General features: G+C 41.0%; 1 protein-coding gene across 2 annotated transcripts; it reads right to left on the reverse strand.

The window, feature by feature from the left end:
- Window positions 1–1,006: 1,006 nt before the first annotated feature.
- Window positions 1,007–17,040, reverse strand: atcaya (ATCAY kinesin light chain interacting caytaxin a). Of its 2 annotated transcripts, XM_049588888.1 has the most exons (13): window positions 16,390–17,040; window positions 12,811–12,910; window positions 9,027–9,085; window positions 8,676–8,930; window positions 7,775–7,948; window positions 7,483–7,585; window positions 7,175–7,306; window positions 6,316–6,402; window positions 6,016–6,114; window positions 5,756–5,791; window positions 5,436–5,507; window positions 5,259–5,317; window positions 1,007–3,806 (listed from the first exon to the last, which is right to left on the reverse strand). In XM_049588888.1, the coding sequence occupies exons 2-12, from the start codon at window positions 12,885–12,887 to the stop codon at window positions 5,284–5,286; spliced, it is 1,128 nt and encodes a 375-aa protein (XP_049444845.1). In that variant the 5' UTR covers window positions 12,888–12,910; window positions 16,390–17,040; the 3' UTR covers window positions 1,007–3,806; window positions 5,259–5,283. The 2 variants fall into 2 exon arrangements, with proteins under 2 accessions (XP_049444845.1, XP_049444846.1); XM_049588889.1 differs by lacking the exons at window positions 12,811–12,910; window positions 16,390–17,040 and adding an exon at window positions 11,171–11,399.
- Window positions 17,041–17,337: the final 297 nt, after the last annotated feature.

Below are 17,337 nucleotides of genomic sequence, written 5' to 3' on the forward strand. Positions count from 1 at the left end.
TAGGTGAGGGAGAAGGCAGTTGTATCTAGACAACCTAACTCATCCACTGGCATTAACTATGTCAGCATAGCTTGTTGGGAATCAGGCTATATAACACTCCAAAGTCAGGTTAAATATTGGTGAGGGAACAAGTGGTATGACTGTCTTCAAAGGGGTCCCTTTAACTCTCACCTCGAGGCATCTGAATGAAAATGGGTTCTGTGGGTACCCGTGAGTCTCCCCAAAACTTGAAAAGGCTCATTCCCAGTAAATGACAACCAACTTATTAGAAGAGCAAAGAATCACCTACCATAAGTAACATTAAAACAGAATTGAACTCAAAATATTAACTGTACTGGTATTATTCTATGCACACAAGAAAATTAGTAATATTAACTGTAAAATAAGAAACCAAAGTAAGTGATTCTTTAACTCTCCATATTGACATAGTTTTCAACTGGCCTATCAACTTCATCAGCATAATAGAATTTGTGAACTTCCATTACGGCTTTTGGTGCCACCCAAAGATTTTCAGTGACTCCATCATCTCCATCTCATTTGCAGGGGGCGCCACTGCCTCATCATGAAGAAGCCATTCAGGCAAAATGAGTTCAGCAGGTTGCTTATGCATGTGTTTATGAGAAGAAATGAAACAGCAGCATACATTACGGCACCATGCGCATAATTCTGGGACTCTATAAAAAGATATATTCGATCAGCCCATGTAGTTTAGAATAGCTGTATGCTCTTTAGATCTATGTGGAGGAGCAAATTATATTATTTGATTACAGGCACGGATGACTGTACATCAGTGGTTCCCTTTTTTTCTGCAGTGCCTCCATAAAGCATAAAATGAATACACACTTACTAAGTGTTTAATACAAAGGGAACACAATGGATCAAGTAGAATTGTTCCTTTTAATTTTGTTGTGTGCTGCCAGAGTTATTACACACAAGATTCAACCACCATATAGACCATTAAGTCAAAGCTGTAATTGCCACTTAAACCTGCAGCAACTGCTTTTGTTGGTCTCTTGGGTGCAGCAGAAAAAAAATGGAAACACAACACAGACATAAAACAGCCTCTCACAAACTCGTTAGCAAACACCTACCCACACCCCCATAGTGGATATGAGGCTCTAAACTTTGTCTCAATAACATACAGCAGTCTAGAATGGACAAGTCATTTCAAGTATCAAGTTTTTCCAGTGCATACCCAAATGTATGAAAACATAAAACAAAAGAGATTTTTGGAGGAACAGTTTATTCATTCGTATTTACAAGGCAGAACCGATCATGGAGATCTAAAGAACTTCAGAATAAATGATGGATCCTCTTTCCCATTTGAATCTGAGCAAACATTTTACAGCAGACAAATGGCAGGCAAATAATTTGTAATAATATAAATATTGTGCTTTTATCGTCAAAATGAACATTTCGGTTTTTGGAAAGGTCATATCAGCCGTTTCTATGCAAACCTTGCTTACAATATTGGGTGCGACTTGATAAACCGAACCTATAAACTACAATAACTACAGATGAAAAGGCTACACTTTACATTCTTTTACTTCTACTACTTTACTTCTGGATTTCTTTAAATCATTTGGTTCAAAAATAGGCACTCAGTACAGCAAGCAAACCTCAAAGTTGAACCCTGTCTTTAACATTCCTGCACCAGAAAGGCAAAAGAACTGAAGTGGGATGGCACTTTAGGAACAGACATTACATGAGTCCTAGTTTCTGTTCCAAAGGAGCATAAACATGTTCATGCTTTACGAAGAGCTACATGACCGCGTGACCTCAGTAATGCTACTTAACAACAACGCAGAATACACTTTAGAAGAACTTTTCTCCTCTTAAAAATAATCCAGTTGTGCAAAGAAAAAAAAGGCAGGCAGGTGATACAATTATGAATTACTTTACAAAAATAAAAGTTCTTCCTTCTCTGCCCTCCTGCTACTGTGAGTTGAAGAGATGGAAGACACAAGAAAATCAACTTAACCCAAGAATCGTCCAATCCATAATGCAATTAGGGTGTTTGACAAATGTTTAAACTTCTGTTAAATGGGAGTGTGCTAACATTGTCCCAAATATTCAATAGATAAAGCCACACTAAGAAAAAAAAACATGAGGGGATGTCACACCGCTGAAATGGAAATCACAAACTCCACATAAGCTACATAAACTTTATGCTTCTGAAATTTCCTTTCTTAGGACGCTGTATACTTCATCAAGTTAGTCGCAGAACATGTTTTCACAATCTGAGCAAATGTTCCCATATGAAACAAATCAGTAAGAATTATAGATATGCACAGTTAATCAAATTAAAGTACAATTATTTGTACAAAGTTTGTGTATTAATTATGGCCACTTTGATACAATTCCCTTAAAAAAGCAATGTATGGACTCAGATAGAAGTAATACCTCCCAATCGTCACTTATGACCCATCAGAAGTGTTGGGAGGTGTATTTTTCTGCAGAGACTCTGCCTGCACTTTCTTATTTCTGTGTTCGGGATATTTGTGGGTGTGTAGCCACCAGGTACCAGACCATAAGCAGCAGTCGTTCAAGAGACACAGTGCCAAAAAAACACAAATATGGCGAGACGAAACACTGACTAGAGTCAATCTGGGTTGGCTTTTACTTTAACTTTCGACTTCCCGCATAGTATAGCCTACCTTTAAATGTTCTATGACATCTAAGTGGCCATAACCATGTTACATAAAATAAACATTATATTTTCAGCATATATATATATATATATATATATATATATATATACACAATTCTTAAAGATTTTCTCATATGGGCGTTCCAGGCCACAAAATGCAAATGTTCATGTTCCTGTATTTTCAACGCACAAGATGACTGAGGCACATCATAAACACAAGGTACAGTACAGATGTTAGTACATTTTGACATTTCCGAAATGTCAGTACAGCAAAAGAGAGAGAGCTCAAGAAGGCCTAGGATACAGCAGGTATGAGGCAAATAATAATAATAATTATAAAGATGAAGGAATTTGATGCATTGTAATTTATATCTAACACACATTATATTCACACGAGCCAGCGTGAATATTCATGTGTGCATGGTCAGGTGGTCACACACTGACCCAAGATCAGTATCTGCTACATCAATAATGTTGCTGTGAAACATCTGTGGTCAAGTGTTAAATCTTACATAACATATTTACACATCACTGGCGTCAGGCAAAAAGCTTTTATCTCCAGTTGTCAGATTTTCGGAATTGTTGATGCAAATTTTGGCCTTTTTTCTGAGTTCATTTAGTATATTTAATTTATTATTAACCAAAAGCACAATTTTGGAAAATGAAAGCCATCTTCCATGAAATTAAGTTTAAACATCCACAATTGGAGTTACAGTTGTGTCGCCCAACATTGCCACAGTCAAACGTCTTTCTTTAATGTCCCAGTCTATTTGTGTTGCATTATACGTTTCTGTCAACGTCCTGGTCTTCCAAAGCCTCATGATGACGTAATTATACAATAAGAGTGATACAACAGGTCCGACCACACAGCAGGTTAATGAATCGATGAACCCAACAATAGTTTCCACAGAGACACACTTCCTTTAACAGAGGGCCGACTTCCATCGTACATTTTCAAGTTGCAGTATGAAACCATCTGGCAGAGAAAGAGAAGGGGTTCCACGTAGAGGGATTAATGAGGCGGAGCATTTACCGTCTTGACGGCACAAATCATCGGTTGGATGTTGGTTAAAGACGGAAGCACATAGACTTGTTGGACCCACTGCTTTGTACGGTGATAAAACCAAGGGTTCATGCTCCATACGTCTGTCACACACTGCGTGAAGAAGAGAAGATGGTTGTGGATGATGAAGGCATGACAGGACAATGAAAACATTTTGCTGCTCTTGTATCATGATCAAATAAAACTCATGCAGTTAAAAGAAATATGTACATTGTCTCAGTCTGACCCTTTTAAGAGATAAAACAAACTAGAACCCAAATGCCTTCATTACCAATATAACTGTGTTTAAAAATGTGTTAGTTTGTAAATGAAAAAAGGAGATATTACATGATTCTAAAAGTTCATCCCTTGTTTTAATTAACCTCTGAAAGTGAGGAAAGTAAACAAACAGGCCAGTTTGGTCTGTCTGGGCCTTTAAGATCCATGTGTTCAATTGGTCTTGCCTAAATACAGTTATAAGAAACTGTACTTTGTAGCTAAAATCAGTCCAAGACTGAAGCTTACATTAAAATGGACAGGACCTCGCAAAATAAAAGCAAAAGGAGCACTGCTGAGAAAAAAAGGGCACTCGAGGGAAGCTACTCCAAGAAGTGGAAAAACAAGTCCCTGTTACGACCAAGTATCAGTGTAAAGATCTGCAAACTAAAGGCAGATACCCCCTCTGACAAAGGAGGCCTATCAACTGAAAGAATGTGCGTCTGAATGTAAATGTACCGAGACACCCTGCACGAATAACAACAAATCCTTCTCCCACATTCATGCTGTCTGCTCCACTTCCCAACAATAGACAGAGCACATCGGCTGAGCTCTCTCTCCACAGGCCACTATGCTCATGTAAATGTGATGAATGTCTCTGCAATACAGCAGATGCACATAATTATCATTACCTTTAACTGTTGCACACTGTTTCTTTGTTATTTATGATTTGTTACCCACATTCCCATGGCCTTTGACTCAGCAAATATTTACAGTACACTCAAATATTCTGCTTGTTTTGTTTCTGTTTAAGAAAGAACTAAGCTGAAACAAATGGATCCCAACTCAGTAGCTCCAGAAGAAGGATTTAAAAGTAATGTTTCAAGCACACCACCTCCTCAGACTTGTGATAAAAAAATAAACCACCATCTCAAATACCCACGATGCACATACAAGCAAATACCTGACATTGATTATTAGGTTTTAAATGGAATAAATACCCGATTGCTTAAAAACTGCATGACATGACTGCATTCTGTTTCTGGAATTTCTCAATTATGGGATCAGTAAAGGTGTATCTTATCTTATCTTATCTTATCTTATCTTATCTTATCTTATCTTATCTTATTCACATAAGAACATATTTTGATTTCTTGACAGAAAGTGTAAACACTGAGTACATGTACTGAAATATTTGACACTGGTTTTAATCTGTCCTTTGTACTGAAATATAAAAAAACTACTTAGACATCTGTGTGGAGATGTAATGGGTTATGTGGTGAATCTATTTCAAAGCACGGAGCCACATCTGGGCCCTTACAAGAAATACAACAGTGTTTTTTTTATTACCTTCGGCTGTGAAGCTCTGTCCTTCTCATAATCCTTGATCTACAATCATCGACTTCGGCCTGAAATGAAAGATTAAAAAACTTTTAAAAAGTTGGAGGGATGACACCTTACCAATAACTAATGAAGTGAAATGTCCGATGTAAAAATATGATTTTAAAATCCAGGTTGGGTCAGTACCTCTCTGACTTTTTAATTGGCTCCTGTGGGACTGACTGCTGCTGCTCCTGCTGTCTGTGCTCCTGCTCCATCCTACACACAAACACAAACACACACACACACACACACACACACACACACACACACACACACACAGTTATTGCAGGCATTTTGGGTGATGCCCAGTTACTGTAGAATTTAAAGGCAGCGCATTAAAATTCAGCTTTAGTGCTTAAAGACAATTCATTATGTGTGATTCTGTACGAGCAATATATATATGTATATATATATATATATACATATATATATATGAGTGAATAGTCTTATCAACTGTATTTTACCTTTCCCTCCGTGCTTTAATCCTCTCCTCGTCAAATCTGAAAATGAGAAACACTGTTATATCCTCCAGTAAATCCAAGTTCTTTTAAAGGACTACAGCACTAATCTCGTTTTACTTTCATTCAGAGACATTAGGTGTCACATTAGACTTGTTCTCCGCCAGATTTACAGGAATAATGATTCCCAGGAGTAGCTGCTGCCTGCAGGCTGGGATCAGTGTGCTACAGCTCGTTTTCTCCATCTAGTGTTCAGAGATACTTACTGCACCACACACTCAGGAACATGGACGTGCTCCATGGGGACGATCTCTGCCAGCTCATCCAGGCTGTGGACGTACTGGATCTTATTCATGAACTTCACACTGCAGAGGACAACAGCAACACAACCAAAGTTACAGTCACTGCATCACTGATGTCACAGTAACAAAATGATTAGAAGCATGGTCTTGTCCTCATCATTTCCCTGTGATCACTACTTCAAAAAGCATTTTAAGTTGTGCACCAACTTTTGTAGATTCCCCAGTCAGAAACATAATTGTTCAGCTGTTGGTGTGTGTGTTTACCTGATAAAAGGCCTTGATATAGCCAGGACGGTGCGTATGAACCAGGTGGGATGAGCGATTACCAAAGACTTCAGGTTTTTCCTCAGTCTACCACAAAGCAAATAACAAGTCAATTCAGTTCTGTTATTGTTTGCAAAAAATATAAAACTATTAAATTGATAACTAAGAGGAGGTTATTTCTAAACAGAGTCAAGCTGCAAATTTAGCCTCTGAGTCATCCTCATTACCGACTGACAGGAAGTGACAACTTCGATTAACCGTCCCTTTGTATCTGTCACTATCAATGTCATGCATTTCTGTATGCTAATGGTGAAGAGCGCTCAGCAGATAAATATAGCACAGAGGGCCTAATTCATATTTCAGTTCAGGAAAGTAAGTTTTAAAAGGCTGCATGCGAAATTCAGAACGTAGGAGTGGTCTGGAGATGGTCCAAAACATGGAGGTGGCTGAGCCAGCTGCTGGCAACAAACAGTGCTAACTCCATGAACAGCACTAAAACAACAGCAACAGTATTAACCAGGGAGGAACCAAAGGGTGAGTGCTACGCTTCCACACCAACAGCACCCCAGTTTCTGCAGTAATTGCTGTATGAACGCAGTGCAAAGTGAGCCAGTGGAATACACACATGCACGCATGGCCAAAGTGGCTACAACAACAAACCACAGAGAAGCTCAGATTACAACACACACAGAAGGAGTATGACTTAATTCTCTGCTTAGGATGCCATCACTCCACTATTTCTTTACATAGGAAACAGTGCTTTGCCTCTATATTAATGCTCTGAATGTTGCACAAAGAACCTTTAATATTAATCACAATCATAGTCAATATGTTGGAGTAGTTTCTCATAGTTTCCCACCTTCTGTCAATCATTTGGTAACATTTCTTCAGCCAGCTGATCCCAGGCATCTTACTCCGAGGAGTGGCTCCATTCATGTAGATGATCAGGTAATCTTCAGCCACAAGCATCTCCAGGCTGCTCACTACGTACCTGGAGGAGTGAGACAGCATCATGGGCAGACATCATTTGACAGAGCCATGTTACTTTCCTACCAGATATGATAATAATGGTTACTCTGACTTAGGGCTCGGTGCTCGGTTTGTATATTCAGTAATTCATCCATGCACATTATCAAAACCTGAACGTGAAAACTAAAAGTCACTCACAGGAAGAGGTTTTCCATGATGTAGTGGTAGTCTGGACAGCTGCTGTCAGGCAGGTAACACGCAGAGAAAACAATGATGGCATTGAGGCCCTCGCCATAATAACCTGATGGGAGAGAGATTCATTGAACGGACTGTAACATCAGCTTAGTAGGTATGCTGATTCTTTAACATGAATGCTGGTCTTCTCAGGAGTTTGCCCCTTTTAATATAATGTTTTTAAGGCTGTAATTTTGGTATAATACTGGCAACCATCTTCCAAAGTGATCTGATTGATCTCTCTCATGTCACTGACCTCCGTGTGTGATGACCCGGAGGTAAGGTCTGATGACCTGCATGTCAATACGATGCTCCTGTTCTCCAATGATCACAGTCCTCCAGAGGCGTCCGTTGTTAGCATTTCCCTCCCCATCCACATCTCCTGAACCATCAGCTGGACCTGCTTTGGCTGAGGCCACCGGTGTGTCATCTGGAAGGACACAGAGCAGAGTTTGTTCTTAATTCAGCACTGAAATATGTACTACACTGGACAGGTTCCAGTAAAACTTATTGTCTATATATTGTGTGCGAGCTCCTTTCAAATAGGGTTTTGGTTCAGTATTTGAATTAGGATTACATTTAGATTTGGCAAAACTACAATTACGTTTTGTGTTACTGTCTGAGAATAAAGACTGACATTTATTCAGGATTAAGACTCAGGTTTGTGGTGAAATTTTACATTAGTTTTAAGTTAGATATTCCAACTTCAGTCAGTTGTAGATACACTTATTAGGACTATTTTCAGATTGTAAGACCAAAGTGGGTGTTGACTCGGAGAGGGTTAAAATATATAAACATAGTAAGAAAAAAAAGTTATATGTACAGTACTGTTAAAGTTGGTTAAAAGTGCTTTATATTTAAAAAAAAAAAAAACAACAAAAAACTAAAATACTAAAAGAGCAAAGTAAACAAATAAAAACATAAAATATTAGGACTGAAAAAAAGTTGTATCTGCAAGCTTCAGTAGCCTATGTAAAAACTGATAGATATTATAAAAGATATTCCATCAATATTCATATGAACAATTACTGCATTTAAACTGAGCATAAATCAGCATAATCATACTGCTAGTTTTTAAAGGTGAGTGTTATGGTTTAGCACAGGTATAATAAAGGAGTTATAACAGTCAACAGTCAGGTGTGTTTTTAACCACTTACCCTCCCACTCCAGCTCGTTGCCATTGGTGATGAACTCCAGTGAGTCTGTCTCATCAGGCGTATCGATGTCGTCGACGTTGATGTCCAGGTCATCCGGTGTATCCAGGAAGTCATCTGATAGCAAAGAGCCCTCGCTTTGGTCCAGGGAAAGATTCATCTCTGGGGCAACCAGTGTGCGCCGTTTGCGGTGGGTGGAGGACATTCCGCCGCCACCTCCTCCTCCAGGTGGGCTCACATTCAGGGAGTTAGGAGGAGCTGCAGCAAGACAGATCAGAGAAGTTAACTGGTGTCAGAAAGCAGGGTTATTATGGTTGACCAGTCAGTGACCCTCCACTCCCCAGAGTTACTTACAGGCTCTGTCGTCTGTGAGACCACAAGAGGGATCCATGTCTCCGTACTCTGGTAGTGGTCTGGAGGGAAACACATATTAATGACTTTTACTGGGTCTTAACTAATAAAAAAAGCAACCTAAATTTTGGCTAATAAGTAGATTTGACTTAAAGGAACAATATGTAGTGTTACCAGCTCACCCTTTTCCCCCTTTAAGGGCGGTGGCCTTGTGGGTAACCTGTGAGGGTGTGACGTGTGCTTCATGGTGTGTGTGTGTATAAACGGAAGCAGCTCTCTCAAGGTGTCATGGTGAAGACGGCAGGTAGCAAAGAGTGTTGATAATCAGCAGAATTAAGTCTATAAGCTTAGGGCTACTGTTAAACCTAATAAGAAGGCCACGTTTATGGTATCCTTCCTTCTGCAGGGTGGTCCGGACCGCTGGAAGCTAGTTACCAGCTAATAACGAGCAAAGCTAATTTAATGTTAATAAGCCAGCGTGTTCCAAACTATGGTCTGGAGCCAGTAAACCGTCACAAAGAGAGAGTAGGATTTTAGTGGCATCTAGAGATGGAGATTGCAGATTACAATCAGCTGAAACTTCTCCCATGTGCCAAGCATGAACTTCCTGTTGGGATTCCGTCAATGTTCATTGTTCAGGAGGTTTTTAGCAGGAGCCGAATTACCCACAGAGGTCTCTTCCTCTCCAAAATGAATGGACTAGGTGATTTAAAACCCTGAATAAATCAGTTTCACTTACAAATCAGTGTTTCTCTGATGCTGCTCTGCTCATTGCAGACAGGCCGCCAGCCCAGCATCTGCTAATGTGTGCTCACTGATAACTCAAGATCCAGACATTCAGAGGGTTTTCTCCAGGAGCCAAATTATTCACAGAGGTCTCATTCTCTTCAAAAATAATGGACCCAGTGATTTAAACCGATAAAATGACTGAATAAAGCAAATTCACGTAGAAAAATAATTGTTTTTCTGATGCGGCTCATTATAGAGGGGCTGCTACACAAAAATGCGAATGGCCTTTTATAGAGCCAGTGTGTGATTTGCCCCTTCTGCGCTACTGCAGAAACATGGCAGTGCAACGTGGCGGACTCCATGGACAACAAACCACTTCTTATGTAGATATTTAACAGCTCATTCTTATTTTCAGGTGATGATACAACAAAGAAATCACAAATATTGTATCGTATTCCATTTTTGCCAATATATCCCCCTACATCCCACACACCTGACCTTTAACCTTGGTTGTGTTTCTGCTGTCTGTCCTAGTAGTCTCTAACTATAGCCTCACAATTACATGTAACACTGTGATTAGGATGGTGTTCAATGGACCAGTAGAGGCGTGTGTGTTGTCACTGATCTGGCTAAGCACTAAAAAGAGGAGAAAGCAGAAGAGGATAGAGATGGTAATTAACTTCTCTCTGGGGAGAGATGAAGATTACAGGGCTGCCAGGCAGGGCGTGAGAGGGGAGGAGAAAGGGAGGTGGGAGAAACAGAGGAGAAATAAGGAGAAATAAAAGATATAGAATGAGTGAAAGAGAAAGAAGAGATTCAGCTCTCTGTCCCTTTTAGCCGCTTGTTATTTACTGTTAACACCTTGTGCAGAAGGAGGAGCGAACAGGAGGTCAAAATCCTGCTCTGCATATGTTTGTGCAGCATGTGCCCATCTGTGTGTTTATTTGCAAGTAGGCAAAACAATGCGCATTGGGACAGAAGTGTTTTTTGCATGTTAGCAACAACACCCAGTGCAACCAGAGACCTGGAATCAGGGTTGTACAACTACAGGATTCAGACACAAGAGATGCAGAGAGCTACAGCGCAGTGTTGTTCAGCAGAGACGAGTTTTAGCTGCATTCCTGTGACAGCCAACTGCCTCATCCTCCCATCTTGAGGAGGAAAGTGTGCGCTCCTCCTGAGCCAACAATACTGGCTTTAGCCCAGAGAAACATGCACCGATGAATGATCCGACCCTCTTCCCCTGGGGACCCCTGCGGTGATTACTAGTCTAACGCTTCCTTTGTCAGAAATGGAGCCAAATCTATACACAGATTTTGTCTTTTAACAGAAGCAAGATAATCTCCTTTGTTCATGTTCATGGCTGCATTGTCATTCAGCTATAAACAGCGATATCAGGAGGAATCGATGATGCTTACCTTCTGGAAGCAGCACAGGGCTGCTGTTGTCAAATCCAATTCAAATGAGCTTTATAACCTCACACACCTTAATGTTTGGTTTGCTTACTCATTCCCTGTCTTCTCAGCTGAAGCAGAGCATCTCTAAGAGGCTGCCCTGATAATCCACTTGCTGCTGGCTGCTCCTGCGTCTGTGTCTGTCTCTAACCAAAACCTGCCACCATTTTCCTGGCGATGCTGTGTTGTTGATCAGTGACTGCTGTTGCGTCACATGACGTAGCCTAAGACCATTTACAGACAGAGCTGCACCTGCTCCCTGGCTTCCTGCCTCCCAATCGGGCAGAGGAAGAGGGGGAGGAGGGAGGAGGATGGAGACAGAAGGAGGGAGCGCAGCACTGATTGTTCTGCCCTGCTCTTTTTCTGCCCATCAAGCTCTGCATCTCAGACTCTGAACACTTAGATCCCCAAATTTTTAAAGCTTTCTGTTGCCATCCTTCATTTATTGTTCTCTCTGTTTCTTTTTCTTACTGTGAACAGAAATTAAATGTCAATCTGTGCTCAATCCCTAACATAATAATCAATAAAACCTTCAGTTACAATAGCAAAATATTTAGCTCTACTGTTGCTCAGACAGTAGAACATAAAAAGATAAGGCTATAATTACAATGAGTATGTTTTTATAAGATTAAAAAGTGTCAGTGTTACAAAAATGACTACTATAAACAGCACGGCTTCTAAATCCACCCAGCATTGGAAGCAATATGGTGCAGATGGCCCATAAGGAAACCCTGTTTGGCGATTAATCCATAATTTACTGCACAATTAATTCTAAAAAAATTAGCCATTCAGTCATAAATTAAAATATAATTCATATTCATCAGCACACACAAACACAAGAGTATGCCCTATAGCTACAGGCTCACACACAGCTCTAAGACACTGTGAGGTGACAGTGCTAACCACGCCACCGTGCAGCCCTAATTTAAGACATGAACTTTAAAAAGAAAGCTGTATTCATAGAGCCATATGTATTAGAAAATTATGAACAACCAAAGAGCTGCTAGAACAATGACAAAGAAGCCTTATTAAGTTTGTATAATACATTCATTCATTCATTTTTTCCGTAATTGCTTGTCCTGATACAGGGTCGTGGATATGCTGGAGCCTATCCCAGCTGTCACTGGGCGAGAGGATGGGTACACCCAGAACAGGTCGCCAGACTATCACAGGGCTGACACAAAGATTTACAATTTAAAGTAACCAATTAACCTAACATACATGTCTTTTGGTTGTGGGAGGAAGCTGGAGCATCTGGAGAGGACATGTAAACTCGGCAGAGAGGGACCCGGCAGGCTGGTGGATTCGAACCTCAGACCCTCTTGATGTGAGGCAACAGTACTAATCACTGTACCACTGTGCCAACCAGTATGAAAGACTGTTTAAAATATATCACTTAGTCCGAGCTTGTCAGTTTACTCAATGATAGAAAAGGCGTCCCTTAAGGAAGAAGGTTGGGAACCACTGCTCTAAAAATGCCATAATGACAGCTTTTTGCTGAGCTGTCTCATAGTTATCCACGTCCAGCATCAAACAGTTGTCTATATCTGACTTCAAAAGGACATTTCATTGATGATAAACAGTAGAAAGTAAAAGGATCCCACCTGGGGAAGTCTTCATCCTGCCACTCGTCTTTCACTTCCAAGTTCTCCATTCGTAGAGTTGCCTCTGTGGTGCCCATCCCTCAGAGAGGAGAGCCGGGGCCTGGGGGTGTGAAGAGAAGCATTTATCTATGAACCCCATTTACAGTAACAAAGGAAAGCTGTCACATCAAATGAGTGTACTAACTAGACAGTCAGCGTCATGGCTGCACTGCAGGAACACGTGTCTGACTTAGATGACAAAGGGAGAAGTCGGCATTGTTGGAGGATTTTACCCATATGATTTTTCATCACAATTTGGGGGCTGTAACCGCTCTTCAGTCACATGGTTTTTATCCCTCTGCCCAGAGGAGCACATGTGAGAGGCATGTGACTGAGTCGGGCAGAGCCCAATTTCTGAGCTCGGCTCTCCTCAAAGTCAAATATCACGAACAAATTTTCTCCTGGGTGGAATTTAAGGGGCCAATGAGGAGGACGACATGCACCCCTAATCCTCCCTCGCTGCTCCCTAATCCTACTGCGCATATGTGGCTGCTGCCCGTTTGATCTCTGCTCACACTCAGGCTTCACGTCACCAATAGAACTTCTCTTCTGATCTAATATTCATTCATTTGCACTCAAGAGTTTGAAGACAATTCCCATACTGATACGATACAGTGATTACACACTAACTGCATAATCAATAGTGGCATTAAGGTGCACTCCACTCTGATAAACTACAGGATTTAAAGCTGATATCCAGGTGGATTATCACAACACAATAGTGATAGATTAAAGGTGATGTAGGCGGTTTGAGTTTGGCCTTCCTGGGCAAAAATTGCAAAATAAACCTTGAGCGTATTCTAATTTAAGTGATCTGAGAAAACATTAGACTTCTGCACCTCAGCTTAGCCAACACATTCTCAGTCCGACTGCGTCACATATTGACGTTTGGTCATGGACTTTCCACGTCAACATATGACATGCAAGGTATACTGGGTGCGTTGGCTGTTGCCGCTCTTGGATGCCATGTCAAGGTCTGCCTGTTACATGCATTATCTGTTTTCAAAATACACTTCCATTTTCACAGGAATAGTCCTGGTTACATACAGTAACCAGTACAACACCGTGAATTGACGTTTTTTTTCTTCAGCGACAAACATGGTTTGGGTTTAGGAAAAAAGAACAGGGTTTGGCTTTACAATCTTACGAGAAGCCAACACTGGCCTCCCAGGTGAAAGACTTTGGCTGCCTTGATGTTGTTGTTGTCCCACTGCATTTCCCCCTGAAAGGTGCTGCTTAACAATAATGGCGATCAGCAGCGTATCATGCCGACATGAAAGGATGGCTTTTTTTGTTGGTGTCAAATGCTGGAGGTCACCAACCACGTGCTGGATTTCGATGACTTTGGAGTGATACTGGGTTGACTTAGCTCTGTTTCCAGGGTTTATAAAATCTAGCCCGTGACGGGATACTTTGGCCAATCACAGGCCAAGTTTAAAGAGAGCACATGTCAATCAAGTCAATCACTACTCATGAACTGCAGTCACACTGTCAGACTAGGCAGCGCTGATCAAACATGAATCAAGATTTTGTCACTGCATTGCCTGTTTCTCGCCTCATGTTTTCAGAAACATATATCAGTGTACTGTTTAGCCAACCTTGCCTCCTAGAAACTATGTTTGTTACTAAACTGCTCTTTTAATAACATTGCTGTAGCAACGTAACTGCTGCCTGGAGACAACGCTTGGAGACGTTTCTTTCAGGTAACAAAACACTACACTCATTTACCATGTAAGTGCTGCAAGAAGACGGTTGAGGAGGATAATGGGCGTATACAGTCCAGGACTTTGACACCAGAACCTCAGATTTGCATCGAGACTGTTGTAGGTTTAGGCAACAAATGCACTTTGGTTAAAGGAAGATTGCGATTTTGTTTAAATGTTAATAAAAAATGTAATAAAAAATTCATAATGCTGTAGTCACATGAGTGGATACTGATTGCTTATTTTGGGGGAGAACAACTGAACTACATTTTCAGTGAACATTTTGGTGATAGGTTCAGTGTCAACATTTTTGCGACCTGCCATATACATTAGTTAGCAACATCTCCTCATAATGTTAATAGAAAATATAACTTCCTCTTCATTACATTTCCCTCAAAATGTATTGGCTGTTTTATATTAGTTATATAGTTGTTAGTTATTTAGTTTGTGACCTTGCCACCATGTCAGCAATGCCCACCAGTTGGAGAAAACATTCTCATTTTAAACAGAATTTCATATTTGATCAGCACTGCCCAGTTTATCAGTTTGACCACAGTCCACAAGCAGTGTATGACATGATTGACAGCTGCGTCAGAGATGCCTCTGCTCTGATTTCTTGTTTTTAAGGATTCCTGCAAATGGAAAAATGCAAATGCAACACCAGGAGGAGGCAGAGGAACACGATTTTTTCACAGGTTTACTGCCTCATGCTCTACTGTCTGGATGTAATGACAGTTCAATAAAAACTTTTGGTCATATTTGCTAAAAAAAAAAGTGACCTACTGTAGCTTTAAATACGGAAGCACAGGTCTGTTTTAGTTGGTGAACGCATGAGAGAGCACTGTAGATATTTAATTGGATGTAGTGTCCTGTTCTCTTTGTAGTTCTCCACTCAAGTATAAAATCCACAGTGTCTGAGCAGGTTCTGCTGAGTGACAGAGGATCCCCAGGTTTGTGCTGGAGGTTATACTTAGAAACAGACACTCTGAGGAAAGGCACACTGTAAGAGCTTTTTCAGACTACAGCGCAACAAAAATACTGTTGTGGTTATCCAGACACTCTTGTCAGCATATTGTTGATCACAATGAGAAATAATGCAGCATAGATTCCTGTGATATGATAACTAGAATGAATGGTTTTGGTGATTTTGGCAGCGATACTTGTGACTAAACTGGAAAAAAGCCAAGTCTAACACAGAGGAAATTATTCATTTCTGCAGGGCTGACATTGCACAGAAGGAGCAAAGCAAAGATAAATGATTTTACTAAACATCACACACCTGTATGTAGCAGGACAGAGTCTCATACACTTCAATGGGACAACACCCCGAAGAAGAAAGCGGTAGTGAGCAGAAACCAGAACAAATCATTTATCATCACTGGCAAATAATGATGTTCTTTCTTACATTGGCAGGCTAGAAAAAATCATGTAATAGTAAGTGAAATTATTCCAACAATCATTTCAGATTTCAACAAAATGCTGTGTGGAGAAATTGACCTTTAGCTAAGGATGTAACCTGGTATATGTGCAAGTAAAACACCATGTTCCCGCATACTGTGCTGCCCTCGTTCCCTCATCCTGCCTGAAAATGTCAATGTTGGAGAAAAAAATCTGCAAAATGAATTGCCACCAATGTGCAGCACATTACACTCACAGAGTAAAATGGCCTCGCAGTCTTTCTGGGTCATCCCAAATGTAACAGCCAAAAGGAAATCCATCTAAATGGATTTCATGTGTTTATGCACAATCCAATGTGCATGCAGTCAGTATAAGGCGTCTGCCGGGTGCAGCGAGCAAAACAGAGATGCAAGGACATTAATTCAGTCACTATACTCACATGAGCGGTGTGAGATCCCCTCTAAAGCTCTCGCTCGTCTGTGCGTCCTCCCTCCTCCTCAGCAGCAGACTCAAAGATTCTAGAGGAGAAAGTCCTGATCCTCCACACCAACAGAGAAGCAGAGGTCAGGCTGAAATTTCTCCTCTCACGCTCCCTGTCTTTCACTCATTCACATGCACACACACACACACACTGATGCACAGACACAGCCATACAGTGTCCTCGATGTCAGCCGCTAGCCAGCAGCAGGTGTCTGAGGACAGGGGGCACCTCTGTGCTGGACTCCCCCTCTTCTCCTCCGCCTCTGGCCACCTTTGTTGGGGAAAGACTGGCCGTGAAGAGCGAGCCGACAGCCTGCCTCTCAGCTCGTACGTCCACACCACCAAGACACAAAATTCCTTTAATCAGAATGCATCTGCTCTGGCATCATGATCTCCCTCTTTTCTCTGCTTGTAACTCCAGATACCTTTGGAGGATCTTTTTTCCACCTCCAAATATTAATTCACACCCTTCTTTGGGTTTCTCCCTGTATGAGCACCATACAGAAGAAATGAGCTCCAGTCTCTGTGTCCCTTTACTCCATTTGATAATCCTACTGTTGTGTTCAGTGGTCCTCTATGTGGCTGCTGTTCCCTGGCAACAGCATCTCTCTCTCCATCCATAGCTTCTCCCCTCCTTATCTGTATCCTCGCCCCACTCTGTATACCCCAACTCTCCCCTCACATTAATTATTCAGTCCCTTACTTCACTTGCACCCAGCCAATCATATCACCCATGCTCAGTTTTATGCTGGCTGCATGTTCATGTAACAGGCTTCCTTCTTTAATTGTGTGCCTCAGGTGGTGATGCTAATAAACCCTCAGTAGTGATTATATATAGGTTAATGGTTTTATCTAACATTTTTCCCCCCTCTATAGATTTAAAGTATGGTTGACCTCAATTCTGTGG

The sequence above is a fragment of the Epinephelus fuscoguttatus genome, linkage group LG10, assembly GCF_011397635.1.
Source record: "Epinephelus fuscoguttatus linkage group LG10, E.fuscoguttatus.final_Chr_v1".
In the NCBI taxonomy this organism is placed as follows: Eukaryota; Metazoa; Chordata; class Actinopteri; order Perciformes; family Serranidae; genus Epinephelus; species Epinephelus fuscoguttatus.

Excerpts from the sequence above, each read along its gene's own strand:
- atcaya (XM_049588888.1), bottom strand. The coding sequence starts at position 12,887 with ATGGGCACCACAGAGGCAACTCTACGAATGGAGAACTTGGAAGTGAAA. Across the intron at positions 7,307-7,482 it reads ATCATGGAAAACCTCTTCCT|GTACGTAGTGAGCAGCCTGG; the intron begins GTGAGTGACTTT and ends TCACTCCTCCAG. Across the intron at positions 5,318-5,435 it reads CCAATTAAAAAGTCAGAGAG|GCCGAAGTCGATGATTGTAG; the intron begins GTACTGACCCAA and ends CTTTCATTTCAG.